Below are 27,508 nucleotides of genomic sequence, written 5' to 3'. Positions count from 1 at the left end.
TTATTTAAAAAATGATGTGTTATTTAAATAATTTGAATATAATATATTATTCCAGAATATTAAATATTCACCTAAAAATATAAATGTATATGTATTAATAAAAAGTCTTGAATAAATTGTTTATATGTTAACCCACAAGAACAAAATAAAACCTAAGATATGTCTTATTTTTAATTTAACTTATTGCTGTAAGAATTTTAACAAAGAGCAACAAATTTATTTACTTTTTATTCTAAAATTGAACGATGAATAAAATTGCCTCAAGATCAAACTTTTAGAATAAAAAATACATTATACTTAATACAAATATTTATTCTCTTATTGGATTTTGCATTTAAGTACTATGTATTTTTATTGTAAAATTTAAATCTCAAAGAAATTATAATTTAATCATTATAATCAATTAGGTAAAGAATAACAAATATTTTTTTAAAAGTTTCTAACAGTTATTGTTAATACGCTATGGAATAAAATTGTCATTGAATAATGCCCAAGTCTGCCAAGAAGTAACAGAAACTTTTCTTCTGCTCCCGGTTTCGTCTTTTATTGTTTTATAAGGTCTCAAATGTGGTACTTTTATTTTAATTTTTATGTAATTAAAAATATTTATTACTTAGTAATTTTATTCTGTATTTTTAAAAAATGTGTAGTCCTGCTTTTACTTCGTCCCATTTAATCCAACATTGACCATAATATATATGTATAAGACTAAGAAATCTAAAATTTGTCCAGGAATACCCTTCAGTGTATTCTTGCCTTTAGCTATCATTCTCAGGAATCTATGATATTAAAAATATCGTAAATTCCTTATATTAGTTTTTAACAATTGTTACGTCAACTGTGTTTATTAAAAATTCTAGTTGCTTCCATACATATAGACCACTTTTTTAAACAATCAGTGGAAAACACAAACTAGCAAGTTTAATACCATATCCTGAATTTTTCGTAATGTAATATGCTATTTATTATTATATTAAAAAAAATAAAAGGAAGAATTGTGGTTAAATACTAAAAGGGAACTTAAATTTGATACTTGATTTAACAATAAGTATACTATTTTTATTTTATCTATAACTTTCATTGTTCCTTCAAATATTTTCTCGGTCTAATGACTCCAATATGAGCGGCCCTGTCCTTGCTCCTAAAATATTGAGTGTGAAGGTAACCAGGCTCTTTGTTAGCTTCTTCTTTTCTTAAAATAATCCAGAAAATTGTTTAAAATATAAACTAATTGCACATCATGCACTCCGCATCTGATGTAATATATTTTTACAAGAGGTTTCCAGAGAAATTTTTTGACGCCATTACTTCTGTTCGTCTTAAAATGATTGAAAAGGCACTCTGCTATCAATTCATAACCAAACAACACCGCCATTTTTGAAAAATTGGCGTCCGAAATTTGATATCTTGAGAAAAATATTTGGATTTAATTCAACGCTTTTTAAGTCATGGGAGTATATCTGTTACATATATATATATATATATATATATTTTAAAGAAGATTAATTTTCTAAAACTCACCGAAATAATTATTAGATTTTAAACATATTTTGGATTTTTGGGCAACCTACATATAATTATATTTTTACAATTTAATTCTAATTTATTTTGCATTATTTATTTCGATGGTTCCTATTTTTTTGTGATATATTGTTTTTTAAGAAAAATGAATTCGAACTCAGCTGTGGTAGCGAGGTTGCTAAGGGCTTATGAAAATACGACCACATTAACGTATAGCAAATGTATTGTATTTATTTATACCTTTGTTATGAAATTTTCACTTGTCAACTATTTTCATCACTTATTCAATTCAGTATCCAATTAAAAAATAAAATAAACGTGATAATTTTTATTTTTAGTATAATGTGGTTAATTGAATCTTCTAAAAATTAATTGTTAATATTTTTTTTATTCGAAGGCATTAATCTTGATACTTTCTGCTTATTTTTCCTTCGGGGTAATTTGGTAACCTTCTTACTCCTACATCTTATTTTTATTAATAAAATATTCCTTCTATTTTTTTTTTCCTTTCTTAACTACTTTTTTCATCGATATCCATAAATAGTTATTTAATGGTCACTGTTTGTGCGATTTCTAAAAGATTATTTTTTTCATATTATATACCTTTTTCTAGTACAAATTACTCAGAGGGAAAAATATTGTAATTTTTGGAAACCATTTAATAGAACCATGATTTTAATTCTGACGAAAATTCCTATAGCCTAGAGTTGGTTTATTTCTGGTGTAGTTCATATATTTTACGTTTTCTAATGCTTGTGAAATGTATTGAAGTGGAATTGTGTTGAATGTCAATCGTTCATCTCAAATTTCTTGAAACCGAATTGATGAATCGAACAATTAAAATTGATACTTGTTAGATAAGAAACATCTCCAAAGCTTTTATTTCATAATAATATTTCTTTGGTAAATTTCATCATTAAATAGTTCTTGGACAAACATCTTTTAGGAAAGATTTTAGTCAATGGATTGAATAGTTTCTGGCCTCTAGATTCAATACCGTTGTCTTAGTAAAAAAAAAAAAAAAATTATAAAGGTACACAAACTTCTAATACTAAGATCTAAGATGTGTGCAGTATTTAAAGTTAAATACAAGTAAGTATGTAATCTGGCTTAAAATATTTCGTTCTATTCCAATAGATCAACGTTTCTCTATAATTATTTTAATGTTTATTAAATTTGGCGTTAGATAATGATTTTTTTAAAGCTGTTTCGTATGCTTATGTCTGTCTTTTTGTTCCGCTTATTTTTTTTCCATTTTTTTTTTGTGAATCCTTGATTTATGACAGTTTTCAAAATTAGTTAACTTCAGAATATTTCATTTTGATATGACAATAAAAGCTAGTATGAATATCAATTTTATTATTTTTCTGTCACAATTTCATTGTATTCCTTAATTGGAGTTACCTTATTTACTTGACTCCGAAGTAATCTATGAATGATTGGCTTGTTAATATAAAAAATAACGTCGTACCTAAATCTTTCTTCAATGTTAAATGAATTAATGGAACGTCTTAATATGTTTTGAATAATAGTTAGTATGAAGATGAAATGTTAGTCGGTAGCATTGGCCTGTATGGAACCGCTCCTTTTATGGAATGATAACAAGGACGGAGGTTATATTTCGATTTCACTTTGGTTGATAGAATTTTGTTAATTAAAGTTATGTTTTGCTCAAACAAACTGCTTGGCTTTATTTATGTTTATTTTATGTGCTTTAGCCGGTAAGCTTTTTTTTTTTAATTTATTTTTCTCGTCTGGCACTCTTTTCAGAGTGTTTACATTTATGATAGACCTTTAAATGTTTGTTTACTTAATATTTAATTATCTGTAATCACCGATGCAGAGATTTTAGCTTATCACTTATTTGCATATAACAATGCTATATACTGAAGTAATAATAACATATATAAATTTCAGTGTTAACTGTTTTTACAACAAACATTTATACTTAGCTAAAATTAATTCTTAAAAGATTTTTTTTTTTTTTTATAATTCAATGTTATTTCTTGTTTCTTATTTATAAATTTAATTATATTGATATGTAGAGACATTTGATCCTGAACATTCAATCGCTATCATTGTTTGTTGTAAAAATGTTAATTTTACGTTGTCAATTTATTTAATTTAATGAATTTAACTTTTGATTTCAGGTCTGGCAGTGGGTCGTGGTATGAACACTGCTGATGATCTTTCATTAAGTCCTGCTTCTGACTGCAACTCAAATAATGTAGAAACAAGTTACGCTAGTAATACATCTGATTTAGAGTTCATACAAGATAATTCAGATTACCAATGGTAAGGAAAGATTATTTTGAATTTATTGTATTTTTTATGTAAAGCTAGAATTTGATGAATTGCTTATAATTATTCTTTCTACTGATTTGCTTACTACTTTCATCATGGATTACTTCATCAATAATATTTTCTTATTTATATCACTTGTATATTTCTTACAATACTTATAGTTCACTTTAAGATATTTCATATAATTAATGTGTAAAAGCTTGAACATATTTTTATAGAAATTGGCAATTTTATTTGTAATCAGCTCCCAAAATATGTTTATTATTAATTCAGTAACCCTCACTCTTAAATAAATAATGTTATTAGCTTTGAAATTTTTGTAGAAATTTCAATGTATGTTTACCTAGTATTATACTTTACATTTATATTACATAATTCACTTGAAATTAAAAACTGAATGGAATATGGTCCGGGTGCGGTCAAAAAAACTCAAATAGTAAATGATTATACTATTTTTATTGAGCCAATGTTTCGCCCCACGTTGCAGGGCTTTGTTAAGGCTAAAAAAGATACAAACACTTGACATAGTTACAAAAAAAAAAGGAAGAAACATAGGTGGAAAATAACAGGGGTATACAATGAAAAGTAAAATATAATAAGGAAAATTTAAGGTTGTAAACAGTAAATGAAAAGGGTAATAGTAACATATAGATAAGAGATAAAATAAGAGAAGAAATATTAAAGAAAGTACAAATTAAGAGATGAAAAAAGAAAAGAATAAAATCAAATGATGAGACTCTCACCATTCCAGTACCAAACTAAAAACTGTTTGTTAACATTTCCAAAACTTATACTAAAGGTAGTTATTCAGCGCGTATATTGTTTGTTCAATGTGGTGACTTTTTCATAAAGTATCTGTTAAATTACAATATTTATTTTTTGGAATTAGTTCCACTTATAAAAATGTTTACAATTAATCAGCATTATTTAGGGAGAAAAATAGCTCTTAAACATGTCCTTTCATAGAATTATTATTTTATTAATTTTGATTATCATTTTACTTGTAGGTGTGTTGATTATGGATACAGAGAAGTCAGCCATCGCAGTGTTCTTTCATCCTGCTACGATGAGCTCGCTAGAGATCTTGATTCTCAACTTGCTCAAGTTGATATGGAAGATTATTCTGCACAAGAAATACTTTCCACACTTCCTGCTATCTGCTGCCCAGAAATACAAGTAAATAATTTTCTCATTTAGGAAGTTTATTGCATTGGATTGTTTACTAAATTAATTATGGAAGTGATTTTTTGTTTTTCCTGATGTTTTTCTGCAATAAAAAGTATAATGATCTATAAATTGTCCAAACCAGCTTCATGATCCAATCTGATCAAAATAAAATCCCACCTTCCTTGGAATCTTTATTTTTTATATGCTACTTGTGTTTGAAATTAATTTTTCATTTACTGAATTTTTTTAAAATAATATAATTTAAAAAAAAAGTGAAACCATACAATTGAGGATATGAAGAATATTGTACAATTGACTGTCATATATCTTTATTAATCCCAGGCATGAGTGCCATAATGTGGCACACAGGGGGTTCGATATTGACATACGGGAGGATAGTAGGTTTTTAAATTTTTATTATTATTTTATAAATAGAAAGAAAAACGTTTGGCATCTCTGATTTAATTAGAACTATCTTAATATATACCACCTATTCTGTAGATCCTAGTTTTTTTAAATGATCTTGAACTCTGGGTGTTTTATTCTAACTATGCTAGTTATACTAAAGGATGCAATATAATTTTTTCTTTTAATATTTCCTTATTTTATTATCTTCAAGAAATAATGTTAGTTCTATTTCAAGCAATTTCAGTTTTTTTTATCTAAATTACTAATATTTACATTTAAGAAGGTGATAAGGGACCCTGATTGCAGATTCAGTGATCTAGCCAGTTCGCAGAAGGTCTTCAAAAGGGCCTTTCTAGCAATAGAGGTAGCAGAACAGAAAATAATTTTGCTAATCAACCAGATAAAACCAAAAATATATTTGCCTATCCCCTGTGGGGCCACTACCATCCACTGTTACATTTAGATGTTACACATTTGACATTGTAAATCATTTCGTTCATCTAGGGTCCGTAGTGGGTGTTGGCAATTAGCCCAGCCCTGTGGTACTAAGACGAATAACCACAGCAAATAGGTGTTATTTTGATCTGGCAAAAACACCAAGAAGCCATTTGCTGTGGAGAAACACAAAAATCTCTGCATTATTAATTGGGCCAGTTCTAAATTATGTCTCAGAGACATGAACCTTTTCATGTATGGATTCCAATAGTTTAATAATACATGAGAGAAAAAACTTTAGAAGAATGTTGACCCTGTAAAGAATGGCATCTAGTTTAGGCTGAGCCACATTGCATAGTTGATTTACCAGAAACCAGATGTGGTACAATATATAAGACTCCTGAGACTCTACTTTCTTTAATTTAATTACTAAAACTTTTAATTATTAATAGCCAATGAAAAGCTGGCTGATTTTCTTTCTTTTTTTTGTTAAATGATTTTTATGTTTTTTATTTTTTATTTCTTTTTTTATTTTATGGTTTCTGTGAGCTTTCTTATTATTATTTAATTTTTATTTTGTAGGCTGAAAGGCAGGGAGAAATGTTTGCCAGTGTTTCTGGCTCCTTAATGGTGAAATTTGATTTTGATTCATCTTTAAGTCCACATACTAGTTCTCAGGTGTGTCTATCCTTATTTTTTTTTTCTCATTATTCATCCTTCGTTAAGAAATTAACAATTTGAGTTCAACCTCCCTGTTATTTATCCACTAACGTTAGATTATACAATATAAAACCTGTGTTGCTTCGTAAGTTTTTATTGATATATCTTGTATCAGTGTTATGATAATCAGATTGTAAACCATTAAATTATGCTATTTCTATATTTTATCTTTCATTGATAGAACTGCTAATTTTTTTAGTTATATTATTTATTTTATTTATAATTTATGTATATTTCAACGGTATTTCTTAATTGTAACAGGATGAATCATCCATGTCCCTGGGCCACTCAGAACCTCTGTTCTCGCCCGTCAGAGAAGCTACCCTCCCAAATTATAGCGTTGATTCCCTAGATGAAGGTGAACAACTGATTGTTACTTGCCAAGCTAACAAGACTAACTATACTATTGCATTCCATGGCTCTACTGTTATGGGCGAAACATCAGAATATACCGATACTGGTAATTTTGCTTGATAATAGTAGACCTTAAGTCATAGGCTTAAAATATTTTTAAAAACTTTAGCAAAATTATTTTTTTTTAGAAATAGTATTCTACAGTAACTTTAGTTATAAATTTTACATTAGAAAAACTAAAAAAAAAAAATGTATATACATATCAAATATTTAAGCCTATTAATGTTAATGTTGATGATTAGTGCAAAAAGCATGAATAATAGTTTTAGTTCTAGAAAAAGATTATTATTTAATTAATATTTAGTGAATTAGTTATAATTAGTTGATTTTTTTTTAATTTGTAATTAATTTAACACATAGAATGCCATGTTATTTAACTGTTGAGGGAAGTTCGGCTGTATTTTGCCATGCATTTTATAAACTTTATTTATTTAAAATTTTTGGCAACATTATAAGACAACAGTTTCCCCAGTTTTTGACATTTCCAAAAATCATTTTAAATTAAATATAAATATACAGATCTAGTAAAGTAGCTATTGAAAATTTGTGTGAAAACCATAACTACAACATTGCGGGAACACTGAGAATTAAATTCTGAAACCACTAAAAATTATTGTATTATTTAATCTTTTAAATTACTAATCCTATTAGTGTTATATTTGTTTATTGAAAAAAAAATTCATTATTATTTATAAACTAACATAGTGTATTTTACTAAGCCCTTAGTATTTATTTATTAGGAGATAGTATGATGTCAGTAGAGGATAAACCCGAAACAAAAATGGCTGCATCTGATGCACCGACAACTACTTGGAGTAAGTTAAGGAAATGCCCTAGAGGACAAAGATCAAGGAGTAAGACTGTTAGCCTCCCAGACCTCGGGCAAGGGGCCCCGTGCCTCTCTGCGTCATTAGCTCTTGGTTAGTTGCTTCATCTCAACTTAAATATCATTCATCTTTATCTATCTCTAATTGATACAAGTTTTTAATGAACAAATTTTTCCATTTCAACTACAGATTCCCTCTTATTCAGTTTATTTCCTTATTTTTAATATTAATATGCTCTAAATAATAATTTAAAATAATGTAAACTAAATATGTTTGGATTTTTTTTTTTAATGAGTTAATCATTATGTATAAATAAGCATGCATTAGATAATGTTTTTAAATTATTAAAGTTAATTTAGTTTTTGTGTAAAATATTTTATATTTAAATAAAATTTAGTTTTACTTGCCTACATTTTAGTAATTGTAGGAGTGAGTTTTAGTTCATTAGTAGAATGCAGCAGTAATTTTTATATTTAGTCAAATAAATCTTTGAATTATTTCTTATTGAGTAGTATTATCTTCAATAGAGAATCATTCCAGAGTTGACAATCTTGTGGTTGTCTCCGTCTGTGTTATCATTTTATGAGATAGTGTTCCTGATTTATATAATTTGTACTGATGTTTTGTAACTGTTAGTCTTATATTTCTTTACTGGGTAGTTTATTTTAGTTGATCAAAATCATTCATCCAAGAAAAGAATGTGATATTTAATTAAAATAGTAAGTTATATTTTTGTTTTAATACCAGTACTATTAATTAACCGTGCTTCCATATTAAGGGGAAAAAAAGTTATGAATTTGTTATAAATCTCAAATCATGATCTTAATATCTGTTCATTGAAGAGGTGGAGAGAAGCTGTTCGAAACCATAACTACTATAAAAACACATAGTAACCTTTTTTTATGGAGATTAGGTCAATAAGTTAATTGAAATGAATTTATTAGATAAAGCTCAACAGTTTTTTTATTGTTTTCATGCTGGAGAAAAAAACTTGACTATGTGCAGGTGTTAGCTAGATTTATTGAGACTCTCTGGTTAGTGTACGCTTTATTCACAGTATCGTAGCAAAGAAGTGAACCAGTGAGAACTTTTAAGGATTTTTTAAAAACTGTTAAAATTTTTAGTGTTACAAAAGTTTATACCTCTATGTAATGCATTATTTTCATTTTTTAAATATTCTGGCTCTGTCATATTTAATATAACAATACAGTACGGCTGCTCTCCTAATATTATAATATTTTCTCACTCCCTCTCACTTATTACTTAGTTGCTCTCCATATAAATGGAGTTGGTTTGTATATAAAATTATTTATATTATAAATTTTAAATCTTTTGCTTTAAGATTCTATCTAAATCTAAAAATATATATTTTTTTTAAATGCACTTTTTTCTATTGTTGGAAAATCAATTTATAACTTGGTCTAGAGATTTTAATTTATACTTCAGGGTTTTATATTTTTTTGTTATATAAAATTAAAAAAATGTTCGATCACTTTATGTTGCAAAGTGTCTTTTTCACCATATTTTCTTAAGTTTACTCTTCTTATATTTTATTTTAGGAGGTTGTGTAAAACTTTATGATATTCAGAACAGCGGTTTTAAATGCACTTTTTTCTATTGTTGGAAAATCAATTTATAACTTGGTCTAGAGATTTTAATTTATACTTCAGGGTTTTATATTTTTTTGTTATATAAAATTAAAAAATGTTCGATCACTTTATGTTGCAAAGTGTTTTTTTCACCATATTTTCTTAAGTTTACTCTTCTTATATTTTATTTTAGGAGGTTGTGTAAAACTTTATGATATTCAGAACAGCGGTTCTGCTACATCAGAAAGCTTTAGTGGTAGTGGTGGTCCTGATCTCTCTGGAGCTAAACAAGGTGGAAATTTTAGTCTCCTTCGCATGTTCATAGCACAGAGGGCCAATTCCGCAGACCAAACATCTGACAACAGGTAAGAGTTTGTCGCACTTTATTTTTTTATTTTATTTTTTTGTGCATGCAAGAAAGGCTGATTCAGATTTTTGTAAGTTACATTTGGCAGCAGTTTCCGAGTATTGCCATGTTGATAATTCAACAATTAAGTAAGAAATTCAGAAATAAAGTTTTGTTTATTTAAATTGTTTCTATATATATTTATTTTATGATTTTACAATCATAAATTACAACGTTATTTTCATGTGATTGTTTTTCTTTAGTCCTAATTAAAGAAAATCAACTAGGGAAGGGGAAATTAATTTATATGTGGAAATCCAATTCTAATAATTTTTTTTTAATTTAAATTATAATCCAAAAATATACAGAATAATAAAACTATCAACCTTATAAACACGCTAAGCTGTGAATGTAGTTATTTCTCTATTTCTTTCTTGCTTAATCATCTTAAAATTTGTTACACCGTTTGTAATGAAGTTTTATGTTTCTTTTTATTGAATGAATATTGTCTAAAAAAAAAAAAAAAAATACAAAAACGTGTAATTTATGGAAGAAAAAATAAATAAAGAATTATCGACCATTTAGTAAAATATTCTACTAACTACTTCGTTTCTTTGTTATATTATCTGTTCCTATGTGTCTCCTACTTTGCTTGGCATATTGGAGTTCAGTTAATGTAGTATATATGGTACTAAAGTGGAAACATCTTTTATTTTTATATAAGGATCACATACCAAATTTTATTTACCTAATTTCATACAATTTACTGAACTTGGGAGGTCTGAAAAATTGAACTTCTGTAATATTTTTTTGATTTAGTTGGTTAACTGTCACAATATTATGTTCTTATTAGCTGAAAAAAACAAGAACCAAAATGTTTTGTATTTTAGTTGTAAATCGGGACAGTTTTGTATGTTTTTTTTTCCTATTTATTTATTGTTTCTTTAAAGAGATTGATTTGATAACTTTACTATTGTATCACATTGCATAGTATCATATTTCCATTATTACAGTTTTTTTTAACTAGCCTTGTACTTCGTAAGCTTACTTTCTTACAATACTCAATTTTTTTTTGTTATCAAATATTCGTCTTGGCAGATTCTTGTTCTAAAGCTTTTTTTTCTTTTTTCTTTTAATTTATGGTTATCAGAATATCATTGTATTCAAGTTTTTTAAGGTAACTTAAGCCATTATCTTTCTCTAAATGAGAGGGAGATAATCAAATCCATTGTTTTAAGAATTTCCTATGCTCTTTGTACATTATGTTAACCCATACATTAACAGGTTTCCTTGGTTCTGCTACATTTACACTTACTACTAGTCCCATGGTTTATGGAATTTTCTTATAATAAAGGCTGAGATACTCAAAATATAGCTTCAAAGTTTTTTGCTTAAAAACGTTCATTCAGATACAGATTAGTTTTTCTTATGAATACTTCTGGACCTATTTATTTATTTTTTTTTTTTAGTTCAAAATTTCATGATAGATTTGTTTATGGTTATTAATTATTACATTTATTCATTTTGTGTTAAATTTTTGTTAATAAATGTTATTTAATCATAAAATTTCATTCAATGTTTATAAATTTATGTAATTTTGGTAAGTTCTTAAATTTATCAAAGTGTGAAATCATAAGCATGACTTGTATTTTCTGTAGATTATGTTTGGTTTGATTGTCCATAAAAATTACAGGATATCAAATTCTTTGTCAATTCTTCATTTCTATCAAATATGCAATATTCACAGATTATTATGCTTTTATTTTCACCTGTATCAAGCTTCCAAAATCAGCAGTAATAACTCTATTTGCTGATTGATAATTGCTTGAAGTTTATGCGTCATCTCATATAATAGTCATATGAGCTGCGAGGCTGGTTATACAGAATAAATATATTTGCATGTATATTATTATTAAATATTTCTCATCTTAACTAATCGAAAGTTAAATGTAAATCACATCCTGAATATTCGACAAGTATCTCCTACACTTTCTTTTTAATAGCCTTTTATATCATATTGCTGGCACAATAATCAATAGATGTGCTTTTGTGACTAAGGGCATGTTGTATTAGCAATTTTGTTTTTTCACATGAGCTTTAGATGGTTCATCCGCACCAAACACATGCTGAACTGTAAATGTGTGGCGAATAGAAATCGTTCTCTGCCGAATCCATCTGTCCAGTCTCTTGTTAATTCAGCTTCGCCTCAGCTTCCTTTTTCTCAAATCTAATGAGCTTCCCTTTTCTCTTATGCCTAATTTTTCATTATTTTAGAAATTTGGGAACATCTTTGCCAACTTCTACATTTTCCGAGCCCAACTGTATTCCAGGTCGAAAGTGTTACACCTTATTAAAGAAGCTTTTATGGCTTTTGATACTAAGACAGGCAGAATTCTATTTTGAGGAGTAAGTGTCATCATAAATTAGAAGCATTTCCTCGCACTTAAAAATCTCATAATTGAGTGGTTCTTTTGGTCGTTACTTGGGGAATTTTTAAATGGGTTTGTTAACCTTTTGATTTATTGTTACATCCGTTTCTTGTTAAAATGTAAGGATAAATCCCTCATAAATGCACGCATTCATTTCATTTCCACCTCAAAAGATATTCAATGGTTTATTTTTTATTAACTTTTTTTGATGAGTATGGTTCAGAACCACAATTTTTGTATTGCATAGACAACATTGATTAACTTCAATAAAATAATGTATTTATTAAAGCATACATTACAACATTAAAATTTTCTTCATACTATTATTAGTTTGCAATTGCTTTAAGAATTATCATGACATTTAATTAATGATAAGTAGTTCTTTGGGGTCGTAAAAAAAAGAGTGGAATCTGGTTAACTTATAATTATTATAGAATATATCTGGTTATATCTCATGGAATATCAAGGTTCTAAATTACATTATTAGAACATATTTTGTTGTGATCTAATTTTTTTAACTAACCAAAATATACTTCTTGTATTCAATGCAATTCTTCCAACATACAAATAGATTCTTGGAAGATATTTTGAATTTTATCACCCATTTTAAGTAAAACATACAAACTTTTTGATATTGTTTAAACAAGGTCTCATAAAGAGGTTATTTATTGGAATTATTGATTTTTTCGAGGTTGTGCTGTTTTACTCTTAAACAGATTTTTTTCTGAAATTATGAAACTGCTTTTAGCTTCAATTATTAATTAAATAATTCCTGTGATATTCATTAGTTTTTTTTTTATTGTCACTTTCAAAACTGACATTTCATGTATTGCAACCAGGTATGATTCAATTTTCTATTTATAATAGTTAACACTTAGTTTCTTGATTTGTTATCTATAATTACTATCTGCACCTCCTCACTAAAACAATAAAAATGTAGTTTTGACCCTCAGTTCAGTGACATGAATACACAAGTGTATGAATCAATAAATACAATGAAAGTTTTTTTGTTACTTATAATAATCTCGTCAATGCACTGATGGGTAGTACAATTTATGTTTTTATTAATCCTTTAACATTTTTTTTTAAATATATGGTTTGGCATTAATATTACTAATTCATTAGAGCGGAAAGACAAGATTCCGATTCTCCAAGTCTATCTGCATGTTACGAAGATAGTCTTGTGCGAGAAAGTGGAAGCAGTGTCGAACGTCTTTCTTCAAAGTCACCATCTATATGTACCTGTTCCCTGTCTGCTTCGTCTAACAAGTGTGTAACTCTACTAGCATGTTTTAATTTCTTCGTTACAGTAGACCCCTGATAATTTTTTTTTTTTTGTAGTCTCTTTTTTATATTATTAATTAGAATAACGTGACTGATGATTTCCCATTGAATATTATGAAGAACATTTGTATGTAACAATTAGATTGTTATCAGTTTATTATTACAATTCTTAGCTGCAATGTGTTCCAAATTTTATTTGATGAAAATTCTTGATATTTGAGTTTTATTGTCCAATACTCTCCGCTCAGAGACATCCACTAATCTGACAATCTCTGTTTCAACTTAATATTGGAGGATAACAACTAATAATGACTGAAAATAAAATAATTTACTGTATATCTATTAAGGAAAGTGAAAACGAGATGAACCTGCTGCTTGAGACTGAACTCAAAAACAGTGTGATACATGGATCATGTGGTCCCAATAAAATTTCATATTGACCACTGTGTGTCAAAGTTATGAAATTGCTATAGATAACAGTCTTAACTAGAAAAAACAACTCCTTAAATATAGTTCTCAGATAAAAATGAAATTGGAATTGGTTTGGACTTCTGTAATTATATAAATTTGATTAATTTTCAATCACAAAGTTTTTAATCTAAAAAAATTAAATATAAATTTGATTGAAAAGAGGGGGAAAAATCTTAGAGTTTCACATTTCAAGAGACGTAGAATCAATAAATAAAAACTTATGTCATACTCCATGTTGATCCTGAAAATTAGAGCTTCTCATCGGCCACCATTCTGTTTTGGAGTCATCAAAGTGTACGTTTCATGTGCCCAAATCTGGCTATTTATAAAAATCAAGGAATGTTTTAAGTTGTTTTAAATCATTATACCAAAACACAATACAAGAGTAAACAAATAAAAAAAATTTAATTCATTAATTAATCCCATTTTTTTTTCAAAATTAAAACTGTTACAGGCATCATGTACATGTATTTATATTTTCATAAATTATTATATAAATAATATGCCATAGTTTAATAATTTAATTTTAATTCGGAAATTTAACAATTTGCAGCATTTATAAAATTTATTTTACTAATGTATATTACCTACTTTTTGAAATAATTAAGTCTCATTTTAAAATAATTTGAGTTTTGTAGTACTCATGCATTTGTATTTACCTTTCCTTAGTTATTGAACGCTCAGAAATCCAACAATCTATTGTAATGTTAAACACCTTAGTGTATGATAAACTATAGAGGCTCAATTAGATTAACATATCCATCAAATGAAAGTTGGTATGTGATAAATAGAACAAACTTTGCAGAGCTGATGAAAGATAGACTCAATAATAATAGTATGATGTATTTAAATAAATCATTGATAACTTTTTTATAATGCATTAGTATCATTTTCTCCTTTATGTTATCTGTTTTTATTTTTGGTAAAGAAAGGCAGAATTTAAAATCTTATTAATCATTTTCAACTTCTTTTTATCTTTATGCTGATTATGTGTCATTTTCAATAATTTATTCATTTACAGTTGTTAAATACATGTAGCAATCGTCATCAAGGGTCTACTGTATTAATACTTATCATTTATTTATTGCACCTATGGCACAGCTGAAAGTGTTTTTGGTACTCTATGTAGGCATGCATAATATTACCGTAGTTTAAATTATATTATTGGTAATTGAATTATATAGACAACAACTAGGTGAACCCTATGGATCTCTGGAATGCAGATTAAATACTGTCTACTTTTTTAGTGTACCACTCGCATATCATGTTTTCCTATTTTTGATGTTCGAGTTTTTAAAATTTTTTTTTTCAAAATTCATTTATCTATTATTATTATTTTAAAATTATCTAAAACATGTTTGTTAACCATACATCTCATATTGATATCTTTAAAGTACAAATTTGTGTTTAATTATTTTTACAAATATTAATTCACAAAGCTATGAAAAATGTTATATGAACTTTACTGTACTTAATATATATTTATTATTATACAAAAAACTTTAAGTTGTTTTACTACTGAGAAGACTTCAGGAACATATTCTTAATTATTAGGAAAAAAACTAAAGTTTTTCTAAGAAAACTAAAAATCATGTTAATACATTTTTCTCAAATCCATTTAACGATATGATAGATATGTATTAAATGTTATGGCATACTATATTATAATTTTAAAATCACCCTATTTCTGTGTTATTATTAAGATACATATTATGGAGTTTTTTGATTGATTAGAGAGATTACTTATCTATTGATTTATAATATTGTTTTTTTAATTATAGGTTTAATGTAAATAACAATAACAGTATTGAAAGAGACACTCCTACTAAAGTTACTACGGGCACTGTAATGAGCGGAGTTTCAGAATTTTCCGCAGCAACTAACAGTTCAGATCCTGTTACTGGAGATACCAAAATCTGCCCTCTTCATACTGTTGATAGGGCAATACAGACATCAGTACGAGAGCCCTCAAGCAAAGAGGTAAGTTCATTGGTTTGATATTTGTTTTATTATGTCAATCTTTAAATATATAATGTTCTAATCTAAAAAATTGTGGAATTGTAACTGAAATTGTGTGATTATTTTCATTTAAATTTAGGTTTTTTTTTTGTTTTTTTTATTACATGTTAGTAGATTAATAAAACTTAACTAAAATTTTATTTACCATCATAAAAAGTTAACTAAAGTAATAAACCTATACTGATTTTAATTTTTATAAAATAATATTTTGGTTTCTTTTATTACTTTATAGAAAGAAATAATAATAATAATATTCTATAATAGAAAAAAAAGTTATTGTGTTAAAATACTACAAATAGTAATGATCTGTTTACTGCTTTAAACCAAATATAATTGTATTCAAATTATAAGCAGTGAAGAAGAAACTACAATGTCAAAGTGTAGTAAGCAACACTGTCATATACTCCAGCTGAAAGTGGATGCAGTTCGATTATAGCTAGTGAAGTGTGAGCTTCAACTTTTAATTTCTTGTCAAATCCATTTTAATTCTCTCTCTGTAAATCTACAATTAATTAGAAACTATTGAAAGAGAACATTAAAAACAAGATAAGAATGTAAGCAATATAAAATTTATTGTTTCATATCATAAAAACAGATTAGAAATATTATTCTGATGAGTTAATATAAGACGTTATAGTTGGTATACTATTATCATGGTATAAACCTTATACTGTCCATCTTGTGACTCATTTAATATATGATCTTACATATGCAAGGTGTTTAGTCGTACAACATGGTAACTGAAATTTTCTAAGAATTGAAGTTCTTGGTATCACTAGCTTTTTTAAAGGTTAAATTCTTAAAGAATATTTTGGAGATTTGGTTTCTTATAGAATAATGTTATTATCATTCATGTTTTACAAATTCCTCCTTTTTTAAGTCATGAACAATGTAATGAATAACAGCAAACCTTTTTTTAATGACCAACTTTCAAGTTATTAAATTAACTATGACTTATTTTTCTTTATTTTTTTGTAATGATACTCTTTTTATCTTTCAGTTTAGTAAAGAAGATAAGAAACCTGTTTACGTCTTGTACCCAAATTATACTCTTCCTGATCTTGGATTTTTGCGAGGCGGTCCTTCAGCCGAGCGTGTTCTTCTTGCTCCTGTCAAATATACTAGTAGGAGTCCAGGAACTCCACCCAGTGTCACGGATCCCACACCTCACAGGACGATTACCAGGAGGGACTTGGAAAGTTTAAGGCAAAAAGGTATGGTAAAATAAATGTTTTTGGTCTATTTTTTTTATTACAGATATCATTAATTTCTTGACCAGGATTTTTTAAGCTTTTTGATTTTGTCTCTTTTTTTCGTTCTTCCTTGTTTAAATATTTTTAAAATTCAGTGTTAAGGAATATAGTATTATTAGATAATCAAGTCATCCTCATCATAAGATTTGCCTTCTGCATAGTTCAAATATTTTTTTAAAAAAGGGGTTATTTATTCTCTGAATTGAATTAGTTTTACTCAAAAAAATTTTTTTTTACAGGATAATAATTGTAACTAAGTTTTCAAAAAGTTTTTTAATTTTTTAACTAAATTTCAAAATAGAATTAATTATTGTCATTTTATTGTTCCATTTCTGAATCAAAATATTAATTTTAGAAAAAAAGTAGGGTAACTAAATAGGTGTATTTGTTTTTCAAAGGCAAATTCAATTAGAAACTTCCATTTAAGTAAGTTCTGCTGTTAAAGGAATTTACTAAAAGAGGTTCTTTTGTATCTTCTGCAGAAAAGCAATTATAAATTTCTTAATGAGGTGAAGATAGTTGACCGTAGATTAATGATTGGAGAAGTTTGTTGGGGGTGCGGTCAGCAAAGAATAACATAAATAAACAAAACCATATTTATTTATTTTATACTGACGTTTCGACCTGAGTTTCAGGTCTTCATCAGGGGTTATGGTGTAGTATCTTCTACGCAATAACAAACTTCTCCAATAATTATAAATTTCATTTTTGTTTTGAAATGCAATATTCTACACCTGTAAGCTAAATTTAAAACTGGATATCAATAATGAGCTTAGTGCAAAAAAAAAAAAAAAAAAAAAAAAAATTGGTTTTGATTTGCCAAGCAAGAAAGCTAAGTGTTATTCATTGGCAAAAAGTGAAAAAGCGATTTAAATGTTATTCTTAGTTGTTATAAATGATTTAAGAATTTAGGGAACCTGTTGCATTGTTGATAAGAACATTTAGCTTGCTTTTCAGGATTAAATCAATTTCTATTTATTTATTTATTATTATTATTTTTAGTTCTTGTTGTTGATTAGTAATTATTATTGATATCTTGCAACTGGTTAATTGTCTAGCAACTATTAAATATTAGTGATATTATTCTAGTTGGGTATACCCACTTATATTTAACCAGCTCTTTATATTAATTCACTTGTTGTACTAAGATGTTTTTAACTCTCCTTTTGGTTTTTAAAATTATTATTAGTTCTGAATAAATTATCTTTTTTATTATCTCTTTTCTTTACTGACCTTATATCTTATCTCTGTTTCCTTATTAATTAAACATGCACATGCTTCTCTAAACATTAGTCACCATCTTACCGGTAACTCTACTGATATGGGCCTTGTTTCTTTCAAGAGATGTTAAGCCACATTTTTTGTTACCGTTTTAACATTAAATAATTTCAGTTTCTTAAATAAAACTTTTTTAATATTGATTGTAGCTTTTAACGAATGTGTTGGACAAAAAATCCAATTAAGAGCATAATTTTTATCTTTTCAAATCACTTCTTTTTTATATTACTAATTCTGTTTTGGTGCACTCTCTTATATTTTAACTAGCTTTATAAGCATCCTGTCCTCACAAACATCTACTCATGATATCCTTAAGAGACATGAATATTTCATGACTCATTTCCTTTATCTATCATGATTCATCAATTCAGTCTTACTTACTTTTTGGTAGCCAAGATATCATTTATAGTGTGATGAGCGATCTTGATCGTAAAAGCACACGGCCACTGAAGGAGCATCCTAGTGAGTTGAACTTTATAAACTGATGTTATTAATAACTAGTTGATGGTGTTCTGTCTTCATTGACCAATATAATTTATTTTATTTACTATATTGTTTAAATTTGGATTTGGTATAGTATATTATAGTGAGTGGATATGATTTTTTGACCTTAAGTTTACTTTACTTGTGACAAACTGCAGATTAACACTTTCTCTTCCTGCAAATTATCATTATAATATTTCATTTATTCATGGACTTATTTCAGAAATAATGATTTCACATTTTTGTGAAATAAGTTTTTCTTAAATAAAGAAATAATGAAATGGTAATTATCAGATGATTATTTCTGAAATAATTGTTTCAGATATATATTACTTTATTTCAATTAATTTAATCTAATAATTATTTCTATAAATAAATATAGATAGTTCTTTGTTTGAGATTCCCGTTCATCTTAATCAGACTTCTTCTACCATTGAGTAGCTTGCATATAAAGCATAATCCAGGGTTTCGATCCTGTACCAGCTGGCCATGTCCATTCCAGTCCATTCCTCTCTTGATGAATGCCTCTTTGTCAGCATCATCCTAAATGTTTCTTGACTTTCTTCCCTTGAATCTTGTTTCATACATTATTTTGACCATTCTTTTTACATTCAGTGTTATTCTGCATTGCCTTAGTAGTGGCAGTATTCCATCTTCACCATGACTCAGGGGTGTGTTGTTCTGAAAACTCTAAGAAGGCAATCACTTGATTGAGATTGTTTCATCAAATAATTATTTAGGAAATAATCCTTTAATTTCTTTAATAAATTCATTATTAATGAATTATTTTTTCAGATCTAATTTAACATAAAAAGAAATCCTGTATATCTGGAACCCTTAACTGTCTCTGGTCCAAGTACTTTGCAGGAAGTACTGTACTTTTTATTTTTTAACCAGTGCTTATAAAAGTTTAAGAATGAAGACCAGTAATTTTTCTTCCCAACCCATTAAAGAATCCTCACTTTAAAGAACCTGGGTGTGCCATAGATTCGATCCCAACTCCAGAGTAGATTTAGGATTGATAAAACTGAAAAGCAATTTTCTACTAAGTTGGGAGTCTAATACCTTATCAAATGGACCATTAAACGCTTACTTTTGCATAACTAATATGAATTATGTAGAGCTAATAACTTTTATATTTAAAAAGTATTTATATTATTTTTTGTTTTTTTAGGGCTTGATCATGTGATGGATTGGTCGAGTTTGACACCCCTGCTTCCTTCCGAATACTGGTCTCTTCTTTGTGAATTACCTCAGGTCAGGCAACACTCAGGAAACAGGCTTGAAAAACCAGCGTTTCTGACAAGCCCTACTCCACCACCAGGAAAAGAAAGCAACCCACCCCCAACACCGAATTGTAAGATATCTAATCTTAGTACAAATTAGATTTAATACTCATAAAATCTACATTTAATTAAATTTATGCTTTGTATTTTTCCCCCCAGTTGCTGGTAAAACCAATGTTAACAGCTCTGGCTGTAGTACTGCAACTGCTCCTTCTTCGGGTTATCGAGGATCATCTACACTCCTTTCTGAGTCGGGTGGTCCTGCCAATAATACACCTGCTTGCAACACCCCAGCTAATAATCCATTGTACGTGTACAATTATAGCGGTGAAGAGAGAAGAACAAGGAGGGGGCAGGAAGGAAAAAGGTAAAAAATACTATGTGTTCTATTGATTTACTTAGAATTTTTTTTATTATTCTTTTATTCAGTCTTTAATGTTCTAGACTATTTTCTTTTGGTAAATATTTCTTTTAAAAAAAAAAAAAACAACTAAAAAACAAGTAATTTATTTATTCACTCACATATACAGTAGAAACCTTTTCAACTAGCTCAGGATTAAACAGCCATAAAAATAACATGTAAAAACACTAAATTTGGTCAATTTAAACAAAATATCTGACCTTTTGACTTATGCTATATACTTATAGATCATTTGCATCATTTAATTTCTTAAATTTATTGTGTTAAAATAAAAATTTTTTTAAGTAGGAAAACCTACCATGCATTAAGTTTAAATAAATCCTTCCTATTTAGTTCAAATTACCCTAGATGGTAGCTCTACTGATAAAACAAATTTAGGGAAAAACCCCATTCTTGTATGTCCCAAAATTCACTTACTTGGACATTCTTTATCTTAAGAATTTTTTTTTTTTAATCATTTTAAATTGGCCTTATAAATTTTACTTCATTATATAGTGATATATATATATCATCTGGATGTTAGATTTTGTATTGTATTTTAATTTTTATTTAATATATGAATTGAATTATTATTAGAGGTTTTATCTTTTATACACTCCGGATGAATCAGTTCTCTTGCTTGATCAGTGATGTCTTAGTCCTTATTAGTCTACTCTATATAGTCTCTGACTACTCTGTTAATTAATAAACAGAATATAGTTTAATAAACTGATCGACAGTAATCTCTGTATGGAGAAATCGCTCGAGAAGCACAAAATAAAATCACAGATTTTGATGAAGAATTATTGTTTCTATAATATTTTAATTTCATCCAGGAGTTTAGTTCCTGTAATGTTTGAAGTTTACTGTAGCATATTATAATTAATAATTCTTTGTAAAAATTTTCTCCATAGATTTATTATAATTTTAATTTTCTTCCTCTCCCCTTAGGTACAGCATGTTTGAGTTTGGGGCTCTTGAAGATAATATTAATGAAGCAGACACAGCAAGGAAGAGAAAGTCTTATCCAGCTCAACAACACAAGGTTTGTATTTTATTTCAAATTATGCTTATTTTATACGCCTATGGTTACTGATTTTAAATCATAAATTTATTCTACTTTTAGGAAGATGAAGAAACAAATGAATGCTGGGACGATTGGTGGAGAGATACAACAAAACGACCCCACTCACCACCATCGGCCCACGCCAACAGGCTGGATCAACTTCTAGAGCTGAGTGGCAACGATGTGTCCTGGCAGCCTCAAGATATCAGGACACTGAGGGATCAGGTAAAAGAAATGCAAAATTAAATTTTGTGAAAATATATTTTGAATAATTTGGTAGACATTATATGTTACATGCACTCATAGTTATGAAATACAAAATAAATATTTTACTGTAAGTATTAAAAATTAACCATTAAATGTGAAAAAAACATTCTTGTTCATTATTTAAGAAATCTATTATAAGTATTAAAATGTTTTATTAATTGTAATCAAAGCACTAAAGTATTTATAAAGAATTTCTCTTTAACTTAGGCTGTATTTAGTTTTAAATCATCTTACAACTTACATAAATTTTTAAATTTTTCCTTCAGGTTAGTAAATTTTTAAGTGAGACTGGAAGAAAATGTGTCAGCTTTGCAGATAAAGGAGATCAACAACTCACTCCTCCTAACTCACCAACCTATCAGAAGGGATATCATGTGAGTTATCTTCATTCTATTATCGACTGTTTTATATTTACTCCAAATTAATTGTGTCAAATAAGTTATTAAGTATTTGGTCCTTAGACATCTAAGAACTTTTTATTTTTTCAGTGTAAACAAGGTGGACTTTCTGAAATGAAACAATTCCCTGAAGAAAGTTGCAGAAGCCGCTACGATTTTACCAACAAAAAAAGTTAGTAATGTGATATGTAATACCTTGCCTTATTAAGCTACTAAAGATTTTATTTTTAATAATTAAATAATTTATATATATATTACTGTTTAGAACTGCTGGAGAGGGTTATTCGAGGCGTAGAAAAGGTTCTGGAAGTTGCTCGTGAGGGAGAACACGAATCATTACCTTCTACTGTTTTGGATTCCCTCTGTCCTCCGTTATACTCTCTTCTATCCGATGGTCTGAGGCCCAAGATTGAAACAGCTTTTGGTCCAATTGGTAATTCTGTTTGGCAAGTTGTCGAAGCTTCTGCCCAACAAGGTAATTTTTATTCTTTTTGTTATATTTAGGATTATAAAATATCTTCCTACAATTTTATAATACCTTCACTGTTTATAATACTAGAATCCCCATCTCCATCAGATTTTAGTCTTATAGATGACAATGTCATATCCTTGGTCGATTTTAGTTTAGCTATGAATTGGATATTAGTAGAACTCGACAATAATATCATTTACGTGATGCAAAATGTTCTTTGATAATAATTAATTGTTGTACGTTTAAAAATAATACTTAATGTTAAAGATGACTCAGTTTTTTATTGTTTTTGATTGACATTTTTTAAAAATTTTTATAGGTCCGATGACCAGGGCTCTTCACGAATTGGTCATGAAATTAAACAGCGAGGATGTTCTATCAGAAGGTCTCATCAAGTTTAATGCTTTCATTTTTGGACTTCTTAAGTAAGGGAAATGAAAACCTTAAAAGCAGTAGTGAAAAATCCTTTCTATCGGTTTAATTCATTGTGTTTTATATTTTAGTGTTCATGGTATGGATGCTTGGATGTCATACATAAGGACGAGAGAAAGTATTTTATCGAAACATTATACAGAAGAGAGTCTTTTCTTGTCCGCATCTAGAGGTCATGCTAAGTCTCGCTCACTGACAGATTCACTACTAGCTGCTCTGAAGCCTTTGTCAAGGGTTGATTTCCATTTAGATTTGTTGTATGAAACCCGTCTTCTTCATGAAAGTTTATTGCAGCTTGCTGTAAGTGTGCGTTCACATTATGAGTTCTATGCTGTCTTCCACAAATTTCCCATAATTTACTAAAAAATAAAACTTCAGTAGTACACCTCTGTTTATTACATCAATAGTTTTGATAAGTTTAGGAAAACTGTACATTTTTAAAAAGTAACTCATGTTATACTTTTTTCTTCTAATTATTTTGTTTTTATATCAACTCCTTTCAAAAATGTAATTCCAATGTTTTGTTTATTATATTTTAGAAGTTACCTCTTTCACCATCAGGAGGTTCAGAAATCACTACCGATTCACTACTATTGAAGAAAATTGTTCAGTCTATCAAGAGTGGTCTCAGCGCTGGAACTACATCCAGTGAAGACCATTCCCTGGCTTCTGGTGAGTTTCATTAATACAATATACTTATATAAACAAAACTAAGTTTGTGAAATTGTTTATTCAGAGGATTTGTATGAAAAATTTACTAAGAAGAATTATGAAAGAGGAAAAATAATTAAATCTATTTTTAAAATAATTATTTTTTGATATGATTTGTTAATAATGTTATGTGAAAAATAACTTGAAAACTTACCTACTTTGAATTCTACTTTTTTTAAAATTTTATTTTATTGAACACTATAATTTATTATCTTCATTTTATTTTTAAAAATGTAAGTAGTAACAAATTGAACATAAGTTTAAATTCAGGCATAATCTGTAATGAAACACTTTGATTTTATTTTTCTCCGTCGATTACCAAATGTAATAACTATATTATTTTTTTATTTAAACATCTCAATGTCAATCCTAAGGAAATCTGCATACAAACATTATACTTTGCATTTAAGGTTTTTTTTTTGTCTCTAGATTAATTATTTATTTTTCCAAAACTTAAATTTTTTATTTATGTCTGTTTTTATTAGAAACTCCGCAGCAACCTACCAGAAATGCACGTCCGAGATCATGTATTGACCCCGGACAACCACAACAAGATGTAGCTTCTACAGCTCGGAAGAGGTGGAGTACCGTTCATGTTGGATCTAGACTTGCATCCGCATATGACAGGCTTCAGTCTCCTAACAGTCAAGAATCTAAAACGTAATTATTCCTTTATTATATCATTATGCTTGCATGAGGGATTAGAAGACTACTTTTTTTGCCATCGATTTTTCTACTTTTGAAGTTTTCTTTTCTTCTTTAACTTTTCTTTTCTGCTCGTCTTGATTTAGCTTGTTTATTAGTTTTTCCTTACCAAAAATTAATTGCAGCCTGAAGGGTTTGTTGAGCACTGTCCGATAACCATCCCGATAGTTTTTTTATGTTTGCAGCCAAAATCTTCACCTAAGGTGCAATGGTTCTTAGTTTCATTTAAGTCCAAGATTTCTCGCTTTTGTTAAACTCAGTTACATCTTAAGAAGTGGGACCCTTCCCATTAAAAATAAAAGAAAAGATATAGTTTTGTACTTCCTTTGTCATTCAGCTTCGTCTGGAATACTCTCCTAGCTTTTGAGCATTTGTTGATTGCTTCCATAGTCAGATGCAGCCCTGGTGGTCTGATTACATATAATGTCCGTGTTGTACTTACTGAGTCTGTAACTCCTCAGTGAGCATTGTGGTATATTCTCAAAGATAGAAATAGCTGGGATGTCCCAATCTGGGATTAGTACAATTTCTCTTGTTTGGTTTATTAAGAGGGGGACTTCTACCCTTTTCTCTCTTTAGCTTTTCCCTTAGTCCAGTGATCTAAAGTTCTTTGAAAAGCTGAATTTGAATTTATTGTTTGCTACTTCGGTTCTACTACAAAAATAGATAAAAACAAATTTTGAAACTTTTTTTTTTATTTTTTCACTAGAAACTAAACATTCTGTTGAAGAAAATTTTATGAAAAATCAAAATAAACCAAATTTCTTGCAAAACATGTCTATTCTATTTAGTATTATCTATCCTGAATCCCCCTATATTGGACTTTTTTCCATCCATGTATGGTGGCAAACCTGAAATTTGGATTTGTGACCTCAAAAACACAGAGTTATTGAGTGAAAAACTTCCATGATTTTTTCTTCGTAAAACCTTTTGTTGACTGCACTATTAGCCAAGTCATTCTTCTTATTTTTTGATCCTACTTCAGTAGTATTAAATTACCATATTTATATTAGAATAATGAATAAATTTAGACAATTAGTAATTAGAATAATGCTTGTAATTAGCTTTGATTTCAATTATGGCAGTTGGTTTATTATAACTTTGAGTAACCTACTTAGGCATTCCTTGATCTATACAGTTAATGATGTGGGTTGTCTCGTTAAAAGTAAAGGCAAATCTTATTTTGATTTTTATCACGCATACATCTACCTTTAAGGCTAGAACTTAAGAAGAACTGAAACAAAAGATATATTTATTCGTATCAACTTACCATTTCAACTACTTGAAATTTATTTAAATAATGAATGAGAGATATAGGAAGAAAAACATGATAGGGTGTGGATGAAGTTTACTACAAGAAAATGGTTTTGAAGACTGAATCTGTGGTCTGTGGTGGGAGTTTATATTGGTTGTTTTATGAGAAGAATCATGTGGTTAATCAAAGTGAACTTTCAGAAAAACGTGTAATTTTTAGAAATAGTTCTTATGTTCGGTATTGTTTTTTGTCTTGTTAGTAGTTCTGTAAATAGCTATTGTTAAGCACTTTGTTTTTGATAATATATTTAGACTTCTGGTTTTGAGTTCTACTGAAGAAAATTCCAGTGTATCATTTTATATTTTCAGATTTAAGTAAACCTTGGTTTTTGTTCTGTAAATAGTTGTATATTGTATTCATCAAGATTCGTGTCATTTCTATAGCTTTCCTATTGGCTTTTTGCATGTTGACTTGCTATGTTTATTGTTGTTGAGCTTTCTAAATGTACTGTCAATTCCATTGCATCTTCTGTTTGGCCTGGCATGCTTCTATTTCACTTAGGTTCCTCTAGGTTGTTCACTGGCTTTCTTCATATTATCATTTTTAGGATCGAATCTGGGGGAAAGTCAACTGGTAGTGAAGAGTCACTCGAGGCAGATGAAGAAAATAAAAAAACTGGTGGAAAATTTAGGAGTCTTCAGCGTAAATGGGAGCTTCTCTCAGGAAGAGACCAAGAAAATAAAAGGTTCAAAATTGTTTTTGTTTTTTAAAATTCTTATTTATTTTCTACATTTTATAAAATATAGTCTTAATACTAAAAGAGAAAAGTTGATAATTATGATGAAAATTCAAGAGATTGTGTTGTGGCCAAATGCATGCATATAATTATTGCAATTCTACATTAAGACTACAGAACCAAAACAAAATTTCTTAACTTTAAATGAGAATTTCAGCTGAAATGGCGAGCTCCTTTTGTTAACTGAAAAGCTATCACAATCATTTTGTAAATTAGATCAGAGGTTAAGAAAAAAAAGACCATTGTGTATAAATGAGAAACTTATTCAAGTCAAATTGTATTTTTGTTTAAACAGATTTATTCTCATTGTGACTCTGTTCTTAGGATATGTCTCCAAGAAATTATACACAACAATAAAAAAATAAATTTTGAAGTTACTAATCTAAAAGTCATTTTGTGTTTTTGGAGGTTCATAACCTTTAAAAGATAAGAATTAATGCTATGTACTTTTTCACTGATACCAACACAACATCCTAAAGGATTCATTACTTTTGTTGTATTTTCCCCAAAATTAATAGACTACACTTTATCGAATGCAGTTGTAAGAGGTTAGGGGTGCCTTTTATATCCGTTTCATGATACCTAAAATATATCTTTGGAAATTTTCACAATGCCTGATATTTGTTCGAGATACTTTACACCTCTACAGGCCCTCAAATTGAATTTGTACCAGAGAAATGTCTTTTGTGGATTCCAGCTCTTTCTCTACTTTTTTAATTTTTTTATTTATGCATTATTGAAACAATTCAATCACTTTTATCTGTTTTTCCAA

General features: G+C 28.1%; 1 protein-coding gene across 12 annotated transcripts in view; it reads left to right on the top strand.

Moving 5' to 3' along the window:
- Positions 1-27,508, top strand: part of LOC106685837 (serine-rich adhesin for platelets) — a 103,961-nt gene that overhangs the window by 69,640 nt on the left and 6,813 nt on the right. For 5 of the 12 annotated variants that reach the window (XM_014428772.3, XM_014428773.3, XM_014428770.2 and 2 more), the window contains 21 exons: positions 3,672-3,816; positions 4,833-5,001; positions 6,418-6,513; positions 6,817-7,015; positions 7,710-7,889; positions 9,579-9,750; positions 13,286-13,429; positions 15,697-15,895; positions 16,935-17,148; positions 20,123-20,305; positions 20,394-20,601; positions 21,586-21,679; positions 21,761-21,925; positions 22,234-22,341; positions 22,456-22,537; positions 22,631-22,840; positions 23,157-23,262; positions 23,341-23,575; positions 23,809-23,941; positions 24,466-24,640; positions 26,548-26,685. In XM_014428772.3, the coding sequence (XP_014284258.1) occupies positions 3,672-3,816; positions 4,833-5,001; positions 6,418-6,513; positions 6,817-7,015; positions 7,710-7,889; positions 9,579-9,750; positions 13,286-13,429; positions 15,697-15,895; positions 16,935-17,148; positions 20,123-20,305; positions 20,394-20,601; positions 21,586-21,679; positions 21,761-21,925; positions 22,234-22,341; positions 22,456-22,537; positions 22,631-22,840; positions 23,157-23,262; positions 23,341-23,575; positions 23,809-23,941; positions 24,466-24,640; positions 26,548-26,685 (3,355 nt within the window). Of the gene's footprint in view, positions 1-3,117; positions 3,243-3,671; positions 3,817-4,832; positions 5,002-6,417; positions 6,514-6,816; positions 7,016-7,709; positions 7,890-9,578; positions 9,751-13,285; positions 13,430-15,696; positions 15,896-16,934; positions 17,149-20,122; positions 20,306-20,393; positions 20,602-21,585; positions 21,680-21,760; positions 21,926-22,233; positions 22,342-22,455; positions 22,538-22,630; positions 22,841-23,156; positions 23,263-23,340; positions 23,576-23,808; positions 23,942-24,465; positions 24,641-26,547; positions 26,686-27,508 lie in introns of those variants that run through there. The other 7 variants (XM_014428778.3, XM_067049094.1, XM_014428771.2 and 4 more) reach the window with 7 other exon arrangements.

This window comes from Halyomorpha halys, unplaced genomic scaffold (assembly GCF_000696795.3).
Source record: "Halyomorpha halys isolate HHAL.00 unplaced genomic scaffold, Hhal_1.1 Scaffold748.1, whole genome shotgun sequence".
Lineage (NCBI taxonomy): Eukaryota > Metazoa > Arthropoda > Insecta > Hemiptera > Pentatomidae > Halyomorpha > Halyomorpha halys.
The sequence above is the reverse complement of the archived record's forward strand: the minus strand, read 5'-3'. Positions and strand labels throughout refer to the sequence as shown.